This window comes from Hypomesus transpacificus, chromosome 4 (genome assembly GCF_021917145.1).
Source record: "Hypomesus transpacificus isolate Combined female chromosome 4, fHypTra1, whole genome shotgun sequence".
Classification (NCBI taxonomy): Eukaryota; Metazoa; Chordata; class Actinopteri; order Osmeriformes; family Osmeridae; genus Hypomesus; species Hypomesus transpacificus.
In genome coordinates this window covers 11,061,190-11,078,473 of record NC_061063.1, presented here as the reverse complement: position 1 = coordinate 11,078,473, position 17,284 = coordinate 11,061,190, and the positions used below count along the sequence as shown (strand labels likewise).

The 17,284-nt window shown below is 48.6% G+C and overlaps 2 protein-coding genes across 2 annotated transcripts; one reads left to right on the top strand and one right to left on the bottom strand.

The window, feature by feature from the left end:
• Positions 1–31: 31 nt before the first annotated feature.
• On the top strand, positions 32–11,321 carry pex1 (peroxisomal biogenesis factor 1). Its single transcript, XM_047018813.1, has 24 exons — positions 32–257; positions 535–681; positions 805–888; positions 1,172–1,286; positions 1,616–2,451; positions 3,027–3,146; positions 3,896–4,019; positions 4,304–4,410; positions 4,724–4,809; positions 5,281–5,413; positions 5,802–5,898; positions 6,076–6,246; positions 6,352–6,506; positions 6,734–6,920; positions 7,012–7,178; positions 7,647–7,781; positions 8,023–8,087; positions 8,172–8,314; positions 8,589–8,692; positions 8,814–9,002; positions 9,221–9,463; positions 9,600–9,785; positions 9,901–10,034; positions 10,859–11,321. The coding sequence occupies exons 1-24, from the start codon at positions 150–152 to the stop codon at positions 10,941–10,943; spliced, it is 3,921 nt and encodes a 1,306-aa protein (XP_046874769.1). The 5' UTR covers positions 32–149; the 3' UTR covers positions 10,944–11,321.
• Positions 11,322–15,835: 4,514 nt separating this feature from the next.
• Positions 15,836–17,262, bottom strand: cdk6 (cyclin-dependent kinase 6). Its single transcript, XM_047019565.1, has 3 exons — positions 16,572–17,262; positions 16,151–16,286; positions 15,836–16,004 (listed from the first exon to the last, which is right to left on the bottom strand). Exons 1-3 carry the CDS (start codon positions 16,658–16,660, stop codon positions 15,855–15,857), a joined length of 375 nt encoding a protein of 124 aa, XP_046875521.1. The 5' UTR covers positions 16,661–17,262; the 3' UTR covers positions 15,836–15,854.
• Positions 17,263–17,284: the final 22 nt, after the last annotated feature.

The following is a 17,284-nucleotide window of genomic DNA, read 5'->3' as shown; positions in this document are numbered from 1 at the left end:
TCCTATCGCACGGTGCAAAGCTTTCTGCAAATCAGTTACTAATGTCTTTCTGTCACAGCAATCAGCGATTTGAAGGGGGTGCAAGCTACCTTCATGCCCCTGATAGCTGATATTAGTGCATTTGTTCAAAATTGCACACATTAGCAGCTATGCTAGGTAGTTATGGCATTCAACCTGTCACTGTGTTTTTTAACAACTCCAAAAACTGCTTTCTTCACCTACCCAACAACTTGTCTGCGCAGCTTTCTCTGCATGAGGTAACCATAGAGTTAACTAACTAGCTTGCTAGCTTATGATCTCAGTCCGACTAACTAGCTGACTGTTTCATTAGAACAATATGTTAAGTTGGTGAAAGTTATCAAGTAGGGACCTTTCAGACTGTTAACATCTTCAACTGCTTCATTTAGGGGGATGGATATAGTTCTACTAGGCTAGGGCAATTGACTGCAGTTCAAGAGGTCTTATAGGTTCAAAGTTACGTCGCTTTGGATAAAATGGTCTGCTCAACGAACACGTTCTAAATGTTTTTCGTAGAACCAGGCAGTGGAGCTTTCCTGGGACCATGGCGTGCCTGTGTTTCTCAGTTGGACGCGTGGCAGAAGTTCCTCAACCCTGGATGACCATAAAGTAGAACTGAACAGACAACTAGGGGAAAAGCTGGGACTCAGAGACGGAGAGCATGTAAGATGCATCCTACTACTGTATTTTGGACGTTGTGTTTATGGTCTTAATAGATGGTTCGAAATCGGATCTCCATACGAACGCTTTTGATCTAAACAAGTGTTCTACCGTTGTTGTGTTAAGGGATTTCTGCGGCCGTGTCAGCAGGTGTTGTCTGTACAACAGGTGTTTGTGGAACCGCTGTCGGCCGATGACTGGGAGATCCTGGTGAGTAGTTGACCGGTTTTTGAACACGACTTTACAGATTTCGCGTGGTTGTGATCTTGCGAATCCAGCTATCTTGCGAGCTTAACCTGGTGTGGGATGGGGGTTTAAAAACAGCGAAGTTAACCTGGTCCTCTCACTGTTACCCTGCTCATCCAGACACGTTGCTGTCCTCTCGTGCCAGATCATTTCACTTTAAAATGTAACCTCTCAGTCAGCTTGGCTCCACCCGCCAACCTGGCACGTGTTTGCAGCCAGGTAATGAACTCTGTGTTGTGGTCGTCAGGAGCTCCACAGCGCGGCGCTGGAGCAGCAACTGCTAGACCAGATCAGGGTGGTGAGTCAGGGCTCAGTGTTCCCTGTCTGGGTGGACCAGCGAACCCTCATCTACATCAGGATAGGTCGGTACTTTCCCTCAAGTTTCCTCAACTTTTCCAGAGTTATTTAAACATGTTTAATCGATAACGAGTACATTTAAAGAATGTTTTGTGGTTAGTGAAAGGGCAAGCTACCCCAAGAGGAAAAAGAGTATACTTAAATCAAATTTAATTGAGAGCCTTAAACATTTCTTTTTCTACACAGTTGGAAGTGTATTTAAATGTACTGTTTTGTATACTCACATACTTACAGACAACTTTAATGTATATATACAGTATGTGTGTTTGTACTTAAGTATGCTTTAAGTATAATATTTTTCACTTGGGTAACTGCCTTTTTGTGTCCTGTGCAGAATCTCTCTCTCCTACTGTCCCATACGGTCGCCTGGAGCAGTTCACTGAACTGGTCGTCTCTCCCAAGCTCCGCACAGGAAGTCCACACTTCCCCAGCCACCCCTTCACCTCAGCCAATCAGAGCCAGTTCAGTTCTGACTCACCCAATCAGAACGGGTCCAGTTCTTCCCCAGCCAACCAGAACCAGTCCCTCCACAGGCAGCCGACCTACGACCTCCCCCCATCCCTCAGCTCCAGTCTGGGGCGCAGCGCTCCAGAGTCTGACCCAGCCGCGGAGCAACCCAGCGTGGCTCCACAGGCTCAGCAGTGGGGGGGCATAGCTGACCTGAGGAGCCTGCTGAGGTACATGCTGACAGGGGCCTACCCCCCCACGAGAGAGGTCCCCCCCATACCCGCCATCCCTGCCCTCCTGGGGGACTCTGTCTACAGGGTGTGCAGGTCGCCGCCTGGGCCCTCCTGCCAAGCTAGCGTTAGCCACGATGCTGTTCATCTGCTGCCCTGGGGGACAGGCGGGAGGGGGGTGGAGGGGGGAGGACAGCCGGCCGTGACGTACGGCCTCCTGTCCAGGGTGGCCTCCCCCAAGGAGGTGAGGGAGAGTGCCAAGCAGGCCATGGAGAAGAGGAAGAGCGGAGGGGGAGGTGGAGGTGGTGGAGGAGGTGAAGGTGATGGTGGAGGGGGTGGAGACCAGACCTCGGGCGGAGCAGCGGATGGAGAGAAGGAGAAGGCGGAGAGGGAGCAGGTGAGCGTGGTGAAGGTGGCGTGTCACCATGTGGAGACCCTCAGGAGCAAGCAGACCACCTCCAGAGGAGGAGAGCTTCACTGTGGCCTCGCCTGGGTGAGAACACTCTAAGACAGTTCTGGGGTGGGGGTGAGAACACGCTAGAACAGTTCTGGGGTGGGGGTGAGAACACGCTAGGACAGTTCTGGGGTGAGAACATGCTAGAACAGTTCTGGGGTGAGAACATGCTAGAAAAGTTCTGGGGTGAGAACATGCTAGAACAGTAATGGTGTGAGAACATGCTAGAACAGTTCTGGGGTGAGAACATGGTAGAACAGTTCAGGGGTTAAAACCAGTGGGGTATAAAGAAGACTAGGGTGTCACACAGACAGACATCAGTTTCCACTGTAATACTTCATGTGTTGGTGCCTTAAGTTCCACCAATACCACGTGCTGGGTTGTCTAACATATGGACATATTAATGGTTATTACAGCCCAACATATTAAGTTGACAACAAATTGAGGGATGGGTTTAACAGCAAAATACTCTTCAATGCTAGATACTATTGCGATAAACGTTTAATGTTTCCTGTGGACCATGTGACCGCTGTGGATCATGTGACCGCTGTGGATCATGTGACCGCTGTGGATCATGTGACCGCTGTGGATCATGTGACCGCTGCGTTCCTCAGGTCCCAGAGGCGCTGGCCTCCAGGATGAACATCCAGCTGCACTCCACCCTGAGGATCAGGCCCGTTCAGACCTGCCCTCAGGTGGCCTTCAGCATCAGCCTGCAGCCTCTCAAATCCCTGGTGAGCTCCCCTGGTACACCCCCCCCATCCCCCCCCCCCCCACCCACCCAACACGGTTTGTAACCAAGTATAGGAGGAATGTGCTTTTTCTTCCTACAATAGTAGTAGAATTATCAAGAGATATGTTGAAATGCCCCCAGAAATACAGTAAATACAAACATTTGCAGTAACACTTTAACTGTACAGTAAAACCTTAAAGGTACAGTAGCACCTTAAAGGTACAGTAAGACATTAAAGGTACAGTCATTCACATTGATTCACTTCTTACTAGTTACTTACACACTGTCACTTCAGATACTGGTTGCACTATCAGTAATATTGCATTATTGTACTTCACTGTACTTCACTTAGTTTAGAATAGGTTTATAGGGTTAGAAATAGGTTATTATGTGTATTTAGGGTTTAGTATATTGTATTATTTATATTTATCTGTATATTTAGGAGGTTTACTTATTTAAGCTTAGCATAGATGTAATTTATGTTCTGTGTACTTATATGTTATGCCAGGTGCTTGCGTTGTCTTGTCTTAAGAATTTCAGTGCCCAGTCTGACCTTGTGTTGTTCTGTGCATCTGACAATAAAAGACATGAACTTGTAAGACGTTAAAGGTATATCAGACATTAAAAGTACAGTAGACATTAAAAGTACAGTAGACTTTAAAAGTACTGTAGACATTAAAGGTACAGTAGACATTAAAAGTACAGTAGACATTAAAGGTACAGTAAGTGTGATTGTGGGCGTCTCCCCAGCCGGGAGCTGAGAGTGAGGAGGAGGTCCAGATGGCCTTCCTGGGGTGGCTTCACACCCGGAGCCATCAGCCCCTGGCCTGCCTCACCGCACGCTCCAGTCTGGTCCTGCTGCATGGAACAGAAGGTAAGAAGAAGAAGAAGAAAATATATATTATTCATCATTCCAGTGGTTGGGGGGGATTTGGACCTACAAGTTCTGTCTGCAGACTCATGTTATACCTTTGAGCCTAAGTTTGGGGTAGAACGCCAAAACGTCCACTGACCCAAACCCTAACCCACCCAGCCATCCTCTGACCTCAGGCTGAAACAAGCACACCCAGCCTGCTTAGTACAGAGGATCCACATCTCAACTATGGACCATCTCTGTTAACGTTTCCATGTGTGCCAAACACCTTGTGCTGTTGTCAGGGAAGCAGGAGTTTGTCCTGGCCGTGGTGAAGCCCGAGGCAGAGAGGGAGCCTCAGGACCAGCTGTTTCTCCTGGCCTCGTCCCTGATCCGGAGAGAACACATACAGGTACTGATACTGTGAGCTCTCCTCCACACACGTACACTACACACACGCACACTACACACATCTACACACATACACTAACACCTCTGTCTCATCCACTAAAGCCTCTCTGTCTCATCCACATTACATTTCAAATTTGTATTCATTGACAGAGTCTGTCAACATCTGAAGGCTTCTGTTCTCACTAGCTCTGGTGTCGTCACAACACAAAAACTAACCAACACAGGAAGTCCGTGTCTCAGACAGGATGTAAACACCATCCATGGTTCCAGAACATTCGTATACCAACAGATCATTCGTGCCTTCTTCTCCACAGGTGATCAGGGAGCCCGTAACCATGCCAACGGTAAAGGCAGTTGCCGAAACGCCCGGTCCAGAACTTCCCTCCCTGGATGTTTTGGGGTAGGCCTCTCTCCTGGATTATTATTATTATTTTGAGATATTTGGGGGGCTTTTTTGGCATTATTTATTGCTAAGACAGATGGAGAGAGACAGGAAAGCAGTGGGAGAGAGAGGGAGGAAGACAAGCAGGAGGTGTTCCTGTTCTAGAGAGCCTCCTGCCTAGTTCTAGCTCCAACCACACTTATTTGACCTGATTCAACACTAGTTACCTTGTCAACCAGCTGATTATTCAAATGAGATGTGCTAGATTAGTGTTGGAGTGAAAACCTATGGGCAGATATCGCTCCAGGAGCAGGTTTGGAGACTTGCAGTCTGTCCTGTATTGAAGAATGTTGAGAAGGGACTGTGAGGGTTAGATCGTTCTCTTTGTGACAGTTCCTCTCTCTCTCTCCCACCTCTCTCTTTCTCTCTCCCCTTATCTCTCTCTCTCTCTACACCTCTCTCTCTCCCTCCCCCATCTCTCTCTCTCAGTGGGGTGGAGGAGCAGAGCCGAGCGGCATTCGAGTTCGTCTCGCACAGTCTTCTGGGTAGCCCGTTGTCACGGGAACTGGTCTCTGGGGGGCGTGGCCTCAGGGGCGGAGCTCTGCTCATCACCGGTGCCAAGGTATGGTGACCTCTGACCTGATGATGTCAACCGGTTAGGGACAGGGTACAGGACAGGGTAGCTAGGCTGTTAGCATGTGTGTGTGCTGTGTGAGAGCTAGCATCAGTGTTAGCCTGTGTGTGCTGTGTGAGGGCTAGCATCAGTGTTAGCATGTGTGTGCTGTGTGAGAGCTAGCATCAGTGTTAGCATGTGTGTGCTGTGTGAGAGCTAGCATCAGTGTTAGCATGTGTGTGCTGTGTGAGAGCTAGCATCAGTGTTAGCATGTGTGTGCTGTGTGAGAGCTAGCATCAGTGTTAGCATGTGTGTGCTGTGTGAGAGCTAGCATCAGTGTTAGCATGTGTGTGCTGTGTGAGAGCTAGCATCAGTGTTAGCATGTGTGTCCTCACAGGGAAGTGGGAAGTCCTCTCTGGCCAGGGCTGTCTGCAGGAAAGCTGCTGAGGATCTGGATGCACATGTAGAGGTGGTGGAATGTATGAAACTGAAAGGTGGGTCTCTCTCTCTGTCTTTCTCTTTATCTCTGTCTCTCTCTCTCTCTCTCCCTCTCTATGTCTCTCTCTCCGTCTTTGTCTCTCTCAATCACTCACTCATGCACACACACTCTTAATCACTCTCAGAGACACCCTCCTAGCAGAAAGCTGTATCAGACCCAACGTGTTCCTCAGGCAAGCGGGCAGACAGCGTGCGGCAGGTGTTGGAGGAGGTTTTTGAGCAGGCGGTGTGGAGACAGCCGTCAGTGGTCCTGCTGGACGACCTGGATCATGTGACGGGGGCGGCGACCTCACCAGAACAGGACCACGGCCCAGAGGCCCTTATACACCAGCACATCACCCAGAGTAACCTTCCTTCTCCTCTGTCTGTCTGTTATATATTAGAGATTGATGTCGATTATTGTGTTAAATATGTTAGATATTTGTCCTAAGTTGGTGTGTGTGTGCCAGGTGTAAGGGACCTGGTGGATGACATGGTAGTCAGGTCCAGCCTGGTGTGTGTGATGGTCACCAGTCAGAGTGAACACAGTCTTCACCCTGCTCTCAGAGAGGTACAGGGGTCACCCCTCCTCCAGGGTCACACACACATCCCTGCCCCTGACCAGGTCAGTACACACACACACACGCACCTGACCAGGTCAGTACACACATACACACACACACCTGACCAGGTCAGTACACACATACACACACACACCTGACCAGGTCAGTACACACACACATGCACACACACCTGACCAGGTCAGTACACACACACATGCACACACACCTGACCAGGTCAGTCCACACACACACGCACCCTGTGTGTTTCCTGTGTGTGTTGCCCCTGCAGGCCCAGAGAGCAGACATTCTTGGCTGTCTGATCCAGAGGAAGTCTCTCCAGTCAGACACCCTCTCCTCCCTCCCCCTGGCAGCCGTTGCCAAGGAGACGGAGGGTTACCTGGCCCGAGACCTGACCCTGCTGCTGGAGAGGGCGGTCCATGCTAACGCTGTCCACCAAGGGGGCTGTTCCTCCCAGGGTAGCACAAATACACTCACATGTCCATTCATTCTGTTCCAGAAAACCAGAGTTGGTATTCATGCATATTCATTACTTTTCCGGCCTATCAGGGATCAGTTTATCGTGGAGAGACTTCCTAGTGGCTCTGAGGGACTTCACTCCCCCCTCTCTGTGGGGGGCGGGGCTACAGCCACCCAGCGGGGCGGGGCTGGAGAAGGTGGGCGGGCTGCAGGACGTGCGACAGCTCCTGATGGACACCGTTCTCCTGCCTGCCAAGGTAGTGTGTTCATCACCTGCCTGGCTCATCCAGGGATCCTGAGAGACGCTCTAGTAGAGGTCAGGGGTCATCAGAGTGGTTCAAACAGTGTTGGGGTTCTAACAGTGTTGTGGTTCTAAGAGTGTTGGGGCTCTAACAGTGTTGTGGTTCTAAGACTGTTGGGGTTCTAACAGTGTTGTGGGTCTAAGAGTGTTGGGGTTCCAAGAGTGTTGGGGTTCTAAGAGTGTTGTGGTTCTAACAGTGCTGGGGTTCTAACAGTGTTGGGGTTGTAACAGTGTTGTGGGTCTAAGAGTGTTGGGGTTCTAAGAGTGTTGGGGTTCTAGGAGTGTTGGGGTTCTAGGAGTGTTGGGGTTCTAATAGTGTTGGGGTTCTAACAGTGTTGGGGTTCTAACAGTGTTGTGGTTCTAAGAGTGTTGGGGTTCTAACAGTGTTGTGGTTCTAACAGTGTTGGGGTTCTCCCCCCCTCAGTTCCCCCTCATGTTCTCCAGGCTGCCGGTCCGCCTGCGCTCCGGCGTGCTGCTGTACGGAGCTCCCGGTACCGGCAAGACCCTGCTGGCCGGGGCGCTGGCCAGGGACAGTGGCATGAACTTCATCTGCATCAAGGTGTGTGTGTGTGAGACTGTGTGTGTGTGTGAGACTGTGTGTGTGTGTGAGACTGTGTGTGTGACTCTGAACGTGTGTGACTCTGTGTGAGACTGTGTGTATGTGTTTGACTGTATGTATGTTACTGTGTGTGTGTGTGTGACTGTTTGTATGTTGCTGTGTGTGTGTGTGACTCTGTGTGAGACTGTGTGTATGTTGCTGTGTGTGTGTGTGTGACTCTGACTGTGTGTGTATGTTGCAGGGCCCTGAGCTGCTAAGTAAGTACATCGGCGCCAGCGAGCAGGCCGTCCGAGACGTCTTCCAGAGGTGAGCGCCACCGTCCAATAGCCTCGCGCTCCATTGCGTCATGTCATGGTGAGCTGTGGATCTGATTGGTGGTTGTCTCCCCAGGGCCCAGGCTGCCAGACCCTGCCTGCTGTTCTTCGACGAGTTTGATTCGCTGGCGCCCCGGAGAGGTCACGACAGCACGGGGGTGACAGACCGTGTGGTCAACCAGCTGCTTACCCAGCTGGACGGGGTGGAGGGGCTGGAGGGTGAGGAGGGAGAGGAGGGGAGGAGGGGGAGAAAGGGGGGGGAAGGGGGAGGAGGAGGAGGGGAAGGGGAGGAGGGGGGGGGGGGGAAGGGGGAGGAGGAGGAGGGGAAGGGGAGGAGGGGGGGGGGGGGAAGGGGGAGGAGGAGGAGGGGAAGGGGAGGAGGAGGAGGGGTGGGTTGGGGGGTGGATGTGTTCAGGGAAGGGGATTCTTATTTTGATCATGTTTTTTTTCTGTGCGTTGCTGTGTGTGTGTGTGTGTGTGTGTATCCATCCAGGTGTGTATGTTCTGGCGGCCAGCAGTCGTCCAGACCTGATCGACCCAGCTCTGCTCCGGCCTGGCAGACTGGACCAGTCCCTGTACTGCCCCCCTCCGGATCAGGTACCCCCTCTCTCTCCCCCCTCCTGGATGGGTTAGGCTGCTCTAGACTCTAGATGCAGTTCTATACGCATATGTGAAGCCCTCTGTAACACAGCTTGTGACTCCCTCCCTCCCCCTCCAGACAGCGCGTGTTGAGATCCTGCAGGCTCTCTCCTCCTGTGTGCCTCTGGCGGCTGACGTGGACCTGGACCTCCTGGCCTCGGCCACAGAGCAGTTCTCTGGAGCCGACCTCAAGGCCCTGCTCTACAACGGCCTGCTGGACGCTCTGCACAGCCCCGCCCACCCGGCCGCCCCCGCCCCCTCCGCACACGTGGGTCTGCTCACACCAGGGGGCGATGCTCTGCCTCGCACCTTCTACACTGAACAGGGGCTTATAGTGATGCTTTTATCCATCACTGAGGATTTGAGTGGCGTAGTTCTGAGGTTTGGTGGTCAGAGTCCAGGAACAGATCTGGAGCCACATTGCAAAGATTCAGACTTGACTAAACATGTTCCTTGACTGACTGCAGTGTGTGTGTGTGTCTCCAGGAGCTTGGTTCAGGCTCGGACAGCGACGGCAGCCTGTCCTCCATGATCTTCCTGAACCACAGCAGCAGCTCGGACCAGTCTGCCTGGGAGGGGGAACCGTGCGGGGGCCCGGCCGGCCTGGAGGCCCCCCTGGAGCCCCAGGAAGCTAGAGAGCTGCTCCAGGACACCAGCAGGAACATCTGGAGGCTGTACTTCGGCAGCTCCTTCGAGTCTGAGCTGGGGAACCCATCACCTCCCGGCCTGGTGAGAACACACACACACGTATGCATACACACACACACACACGTATGCAAATACAAACATCCGAACACTCCTTTCCCTTCTTCTCCCCCCTCTCCTACCCCCCCCCCCCCCCCCCCTCACCCCCTTCCCCTCCCAGGGTGTGTCTGACCCCAGCTCCATGACCCATGAGCTCCCGGGGGGGCTGGGTGCAGGCGTGGCGGCGGGGCCCCCCCCAGCCTGCATGCCCTCTCTGCAGAGGGGCTACGAGGAGTGTAGCCCAGAGCAGCAGCAGCACCTCCTGCTGGAGGTCAGCTGCATCAAGAACAACTACCGGACAACTACAGTGAGTCTGAGACAGAAACACACACACACACTTATAGACACACACACACTCACATGCACACAGTCTCCAGGGTGCTCTGGTCCTAACAGGGGTGTGCTCCTGTCTGTGTGTCCAGGAGGAGAGCTCCATCCTGGGTCAGGCTGGCTCCTGCCACCCCCCCCTGGTTCTGGGTCAGGCCAACCTCCTCTCTGCCCTGGCCTCCACCAGACCCTCCCTCAGCAGGGCTGACTGGAAGCGCTACTCTGACCTGTGAGCACCACCGCTGAACCAGACACTGGAGAACACTATCCTGGACTGTTGTCCATACTACACACTACAGTACACTATTGTATCCATAGCATTCACTGAAGAGGTTTCCACATCAAAAGCTTGAAGAAATCATTAGAAGTAACGTTCTAATGTGAAATATGGAAACCGACCCCACCAAACTGGTCATCGGCTATTCATACATGTTACATGGATGAGAGTATTGAGATGTAAAAGCTGAATTTATTAGCAGCTAGTAGGACATTTTTTGAACATTCTGTTTAGTTTGGCCATGAAGTGCCTGCCTTTTAATGCCTCATGTTTGACTTCGACATACTTAGTTTTGACTTGAAAGAGGAATTTTCCTTCAATCTGACAGCTCGGTGTTTCGACAATCTAGCGAAGAAAATGTCTGACTTTGTTCTGTTATCTTTGTCCTTCCTCAAAGAACAAATACAGAGGCCTATTGATGTATTCAAATGACACTTTGCAGACATCCCAAGTCTCCCGGAAGTTCCGGGAGTCTCCCACATTTCAATAGCGGCTCCCGGACACCCGCAAATGCTATACAATCTCCCGGATTTCGGGGATTTTGTATTTAGTATTTGGCCATTTATGGTAGAAACAAGTGCATATCACGCGTCCTGATTGCGTCCCGGGGGGGGGGGGGGGGGGGGGGTTGTACGAGCTGGTTGAGGGTACATCATGCGTGCGGATTGCGTCCCTGGGGGGGGTGGGGGGGGCACCTCCCGGAAATGAGTCTCTGCAGGTTGGGATGTCTGCACTTTGCCCTCCCCGATGTCTGATGTGTGGTGTTTCTACTTCAGCTACGAGGCGTTCGGTGGGTCAGGAGAGGGAACGACTCCGGGGCGCCCAGTCATCAAACCTGGACAACGAGTCTCCCTCGCGTGATGTCATCAAACCTGGACGAGTCTCCCTTGTGTGACGTCCTTAACAGTCCACCTAAACTGTTGATTCAAGGGGTTTATTTTTCGCGTCATTGATACTTAATTTATTGCCGTTTAATTAGGACATAACTGAAAGTAATATTCGTCCTTAAATTCAGCTCCATGTGTTTGATCTGATTGTACAGCCTTGTACAAACCTTCTCCAGTTGAACCTTGAACTTTCTTGAAGTTAAAACACTCATTTTAAAATGAGAATATGTTGAATGAATTAACTGTATATTTGAATGTTAATATGTAAATCTAAATAATCATTTTGTACTGACTCAATTATGATTGTGAGAAATGTACAATCTGTTCAATTTAATAAAATGATTAGACTGGTTAGGCTATTTGGAAGAAAGGTTGGGTTATGGCTATGGAATTATCCAGTTTTCTGCATATCAAAGGACTCAAAAACATCAAACTCTCAATCTTCTTCACGAAGTTAGGAAACAAAACTTGAAAGCTGTTTTCCAAACTTCTTCTGATTAACCGCCAACACAATCCCCGTCAGGCGGCATGAACGCCGACGATTAGCAGAACAACTTTCTCCATCCTCCGGCTCTTTCACTAACTGTTCAGACTTTCAGCAGTTTTACTGGGCCTTTGGCGGTGAAACGCCGACTTTACACGACCAAAGGCGCAATACATAATACATATTGAAACTCTCCAACGACTTGCATGGTGCCTTCGGTTATATTTCTGGGTTGTCTGCCAGATGACTACTGTGTTGCTGCCAGCTGCTCTTCATCGTCCCACACGCGGCTCGGCAGTGGTATTTTTAGATACGCCGCTTCTTGTCTAACTGCCCCCAGTATCGTGTCAGCCAGATTCTGCCTGTGCAGTATTCTATCCCACCACACTGCCAGGGAGCAAGATTGCACGTTGGCCTTACCGGTGTTGAGCCCCCCAGGTGCACCCCCACCTGGAAAAGCACCCCCTCGCGGGAGCACGCGCACACACCACTCGAATCAAAAAGTCAAGTGTTTCGTCTTGACATTGCAACCAAACGGAGGGGAGACAGCTTTCTCACATTGTCATTTTTTGTTAATAGAATAAAAAAGAATGTCGGTTATTTGTGTAAACAACTGATGTTCTTCTCAAGACAAAATCCTTAAAACTCGTCATTCAAACGTGTAGTAACGAACGCGAATCAATAGATTAGCAATAGAGGGGGTGCATTTCTAGGCGTGGGTGCATCTGGGGGCACGACTACTGTTTAAATCATAGTGGGATGATGGGAGAATAACTGAGAAGACATCCAATTATTTTGACACAGAAACCTTTATTTTACAAAAATAAAAATGTCAAGCAGTCGTGAATACAACATAATAGCAGAAATTCGAGCAGCTCTATTCTTGGTAGCAACTTGTATAGCCATACTTAATGGATCATATCTAGGTTTTAGCCAGAGACTTTAATTAGCAGCAAAACCAATTGAATATATACAATTTAACAACCCCAATCTTTTTTATGGGAACCCTTTTGGCCATTAAAGTTAGGCATACTTTGCGCCATCATTTCAACATAGCGCAAATAATATTTTATGATGGGTCTCTCATACAGTAAAATAGGTCAAAGAAGGCCAAAACTACGGATTGTATTGGTAATTGTTCAAGTAACCAGCAGGTGTTCAGATTTAGCCTGTGTTGAATAAAGTTAAAGAAAAATCTAAGAATATACTTTGAATCAGCCTGTGGAGTTACAATACGTAAGGAAACAAAACAACCTTACTTAAAGTGATGTGAAACCAAATAATTAGCCTAAGCTTATTTATTTTCATCTTGCTTGCTTCAATTGCGAGTGAACAGAATATATCCCTAACTCTGAAAGCAAAGGTAAAATAGACACACAATCAACATGTTGTTACATCACCTTTCTACTCACGGAACATCTTCATGTTAGACCAGCTTTGAAGTACAATATGGTGTGATTTGTGGACCCCAATCAAGAGTAGAATGTATAAAATATAGCATGACAACAACAAACAGTTAAATCGCTTTGTCGCGTGATTAGCAAGTATGATACAATATGACAAAATTACCATGAACATTGATAGAAAAAAACAGGTGTCTGTCATCCAAATAGATGACAGAGTGAAAGATTTCAACGTTACTTTTCTAGTTGTATTATATTCTTTTTTTTGTCTTTTTTTCTGGAGGTGATCAAATCATTTTTTATGACAATCAGCAAACGAGTTCCTTTGTCTGCACAGCTGACTAAATGTTGAAACAGGGCATGAAGAATTAAACATTTCAGGGGTTTTGGAAAAGGTTCCACTCAACATACATAATCGAAAGTACCAATATATCAAAACCTTGGACATAACAATATAAACAAGAAAATATATCTGTAAAAAGTACATGACACATAAATTCAAACAAATAACGTGAAGACTAAATCTTAAATGAGTAAAAAAAGAAATACTTTGTCTTCATTCAAACTCTTTTGTCATGGGATAACATTTAGTCATTTAGCAGACGCTCTTATCCAGAGCGATCCAGACGCTCTTATCCAGAGCGAGGATAAATTCAAATAGAGATACATTCTTTATGGATTTGATAGAAAACAAAACATATTTAGACATTTAACCCAAAGGGAACTTTTCAGCATTGTAATACTCAATCAAGCTGCTATTGACAACATTTAAATATCACAATTGTCTCAGAACTGAATAAGTGTACATTCCACAACTTGACTCAAACCCAATCCAATATCCAATCTGATCAGTTTTGTCAATTCATCTTCGAAATAGATGCAAAAAAACAAAATTACACAAATGTTTTTTATTTATTTAAATGGTGCAGCAAAATAAGTGACCAATGATTGTGTTTATCCATGTGAATAACAATAAAAACAAACCTAATATGTGACTAAAACTAGACCAGCAGGATATAGAAAAGAATTAGCTTAATCTTGTGTTTTCTTCACCTTAATCATTTTACCAACCCAGTAGAATGAACATTAAGACATTGATCATTTGTTCATGATGAGAGTCTTTGACCTCCAACAATATGCACTTACAACCATTTCCAGAGCAAGAGAGTGCAGTACAGATTTTTTCGTTTGTGTTTATAAAAGTCATCCATACTTCCCCAGCTCTCTTACACTGTCATCAACTTTAATGTTTAACCATGAGAATAAGTTATTCTCCCACAGTGAAGAACTGTAAGTCACTTTGAACTGATAAATATATAATAAGTGAGAAAACCTAAAACTGTCATGATGCAGTTACTGTAAACCATCAGAGTGCAAACTGACACTAGATATGTCTGAATGACATATCTAAACCAAGATCCTGAGTATATTTGTGTTTGTGTGTGTGTGTCCGCGCGCTAGCAGCACTAACTGTAGATTTGCATAGGCCTACCTGTTTGATGTATCTATGAGGTGTATTGTGAGAAGAAACTACGTTTGTTTCTTTGCCATTCTTTCATCCAAACATTGGAAGTCTGTCTAAAAGCACTACAGGTTGAAGATAACCAACATAAACAAATGTGATCAATTAATCCTTGACTTTAACATAGTGACTAAGGCAAATAATTATTATTTAAACAGAACGTTTGAACATTTGAAAAGCAAACCACTTATGTAATCTGAAGTGACACTTACAAAAAGTGGCAGTTGGAATTCATAGATTTGATCGACCAAATCTAGTTCACCTCCCTCCCCTCTCTCGTTCCAACTACATCTCCTGAACCGACTATAACTCTAAACTGTGACCACAAGATACGTTAACAGGTTGTGCTAACGATGCCCCTGTACTAAACCAAGCACCGCAGCCAGTATCTAGTCTACTCCACATTATAAAAATACCAACCTGATAATCTATCCATTCTACATTCCTCACATCGTCAAATCTTTCAATTTTGCTTTCCAGAGACTTCGAACTATCGTGTTTTTGAATCCCCCACATCTCAAAATAAAACATAAAATATCCAAAAGAAAATAACCTGTAACTTTAAAATTAAGTTAGGAAATACGGAATTACACACCTCAACAAGTGACTGTTGACTAACAGTGCCGACGTGACACTTCTTCTCTCCTCCAGTCAGTGTAATATTAAGGCAGTGATCAACGTGATAAATACATGCTTGGTATCCAAGTTGTTCCATCGGAGCAAAGCGACAAAGCAGCATCCACTTGAAGAGTAAGACCGTTAGAATCCCGCTCCAGGCCTGCAGTAAGTCGGGGCTGCCTGAAGGGGGCAGTGATACCCAAACACGAAGGGTTCGTCAGGAACAGGAGCTCTTCAGGACTGATTTTGAGAAGCAGGTTTTTGAGAATCTCCCTTCACTTGGCACAAAATGTGTGTGTCAACTTGTATGCCTGTATGACAGTGTATGTGTGTGTATGACATTTATGTGTGTGTGTGTGTGCGTGACAGTGTATGTGTGTTAATGCCTGCATGTGTATTTATTTGTGCCCTTAGATGTGTGATGGTTTCACACAGATATAAGTGTGTGTGTGTGTGTGTCAGATGAGTAAAAGATGTGGCATCCATCTTGCCCACCCAGGGCCCAGCCCGCCGTGACCCATCGAAGGGGCCTTGTCCTGGGCCGAAGCTGTGCTCACATAGGACAGCAGCTCGTGGAGAAACCAGACCTCGACCTTCTAACCCCAGAGGGCTTTTCTTCTAGGCAGTGTTGAAAAAGTTCATCATCCTACAAGCAGCATTTCACAGTTCATGGGATGAAAGACAGTTTTGAATCGTTGTCTCTTTTTTGCTCCTCCTCTGTAGCCGTCTCTCTCTCCTCTTCCTCCTCTGTCTCCACCTCCTTTCTCCCCCCCCCCAACTTCCACCATCCCCATTCCCCCTTTCTTTCCAACCCCATTTATTCCCCCCCCCCCCCCCCCCCCCTCTCCCCCCTGGCGGTCAGGTGGCCCTCTTCCCCAGGGGGGGCTTGTTCAGGAGGGGCTGAGCAGCGTACACACTCTGGCTCTCACTGTCCACTCCCTGGAAGTAGGCGTGGGTCAGCGCAGAGAAGGCAGAGATCCTCCGGGCAGGGTTGAACGCCAGGAATTGCTGTGAAGAGAGAAGAGAGACGGGCATGTTCAAGACCTGGTAGGACAGATGGATGGACTTGTGAATGGATGGATGGATAGATAGATGTGTGTAGGGATGGATGTATGTGTGGAGAGAGCGAGGGTTGGAGGGAGAGTGATGCTGACCATGAGCAGGGACTTCCCCTGGTCGTCAATGTCCGGGACCAGGCTTTCTATTGGCTGAGAGGATCGAGGAGAGAAGGCGCTCTGGGGCAGAGCCACCTCCTGGGGCCAGTCCTCATTAGAGGGGACCCCCACCAGACTGGAGGGGAGGAGGAGGAGGAGGGAGGAGGAGGAGAGGTGGGAGGAGGAGGAGAGGAGGGAGGAGAGGAGGAGGGGGGGGGGGGAGGGGGAGGAGGAGGGGGGAGGGAGGAGGAGGAGGAGGGGAGAAGAGGAGGAGAGGGGGAGAAAAGGGAGAGGAGGAAATGTTTACATTATTATCAGCACTATGGTTGCAGTCTTACACAAAGTCATCAGTTATGACCATCATTATCACTAAGTATCACGGCTGTCTGGCATGGTAGATGCATCATGTGACTTTACTCACTCAAAGATCTTCCCCAGCTGGTCCACATCTGAGTTTCCTCGAAATAGAGGTCTGGAGGACAGAGAGGAGACAGGCTCAAGCTCTGACATAGTGACTCACAGTCACAATAACAGCCAATCACGTGCTCGGTGAGTGACGTCAAAATAGAGTCTTTGCTGAATGACATAATTCTGGACGCTGACGTGGACACAGGATGTGGACAGCCAGGTATGGACAGGTTAGGCCTCCTGGAGCTACACTGACCCTGTGACAAACTGTTCCATCTTCTGCTGGACTTCCTATACGCTATTTATTTTTGTCGCTTTGGATAAAGTCGTCTGCTGAATGAATAACATGGAAAACTGGAAAATGTCTATGCCAGGGAATCTCCCCCATGCTGCAGTAGAGGAGCGAGGGAGGAGGGATGAAGAGAGAGGGGGGCGAGAGATGAAGGGAAGAAGTACATGAGAGAGAGAGAGAGAGAGAGAGGTGGAGCGGAGCAGAGACCGTTGGTGGTTCCTGTGGGCATGGGCGGGTCTGTTTGGGCTGAGGGCAGGGCATGGTGGGCGGGGCATGGGCAGGGTGTGGGCGGGGCATGGGGCAGGTTGTAGGAAAGGGGCTCATGCCTCGTACTCATGGCACTAACACACTAATACCAGCAGCCAGCAGGGCTCTGTTCTGAGAACCATGACCAGCCAGCCAGGAGAGCTGGAACAGACGCTCACATCCCGGTG

Coding starts and splice junctions, on each gene's coding strand:
- pex1 (XM_047018813.1), top strand. CDS start 150: ATGCTAGGTAGTTATGGCATTCAACCTGTCACTGTGTTTTTTAACAAC. Junction 4,810..5,280: donor CCCTCCCTGGATGTTTTGGG/GTAGGCCTCTCT, acceptor TCTCTCTCTCAG/TGGGGTGGAGGAGCAGAGCC. Junction 10,035..10,858: donor TGGAAGCGCTACTCTGACCT/GTGAGCACCACC, acceptor TTTCTACTTCAG/CTACGAGGCGTTCGGTGGGT.
- cdk6 (XM_047019565.1), bottom strand. CDS start 16,660: ATGTCAGAGCTTGAGCCTGTCTCCTCTCTGTCCTCCAGACCTCTATTT. Junction 16,287..16,571: donor CAGCTGGGGAAGATCTTTGA/GTGAGTAAAGTC, acceptor CCTCCCCTCCAG/TCTGGTGGGGGTCCCCTCTA. Junction 16,005..16,150: donor AGGGGAAGTCCCTGCTCATG/GTCAGCATCACT, acceptor CTCTCTTCACAG/CAATTCCTGGCGTTCAACCC.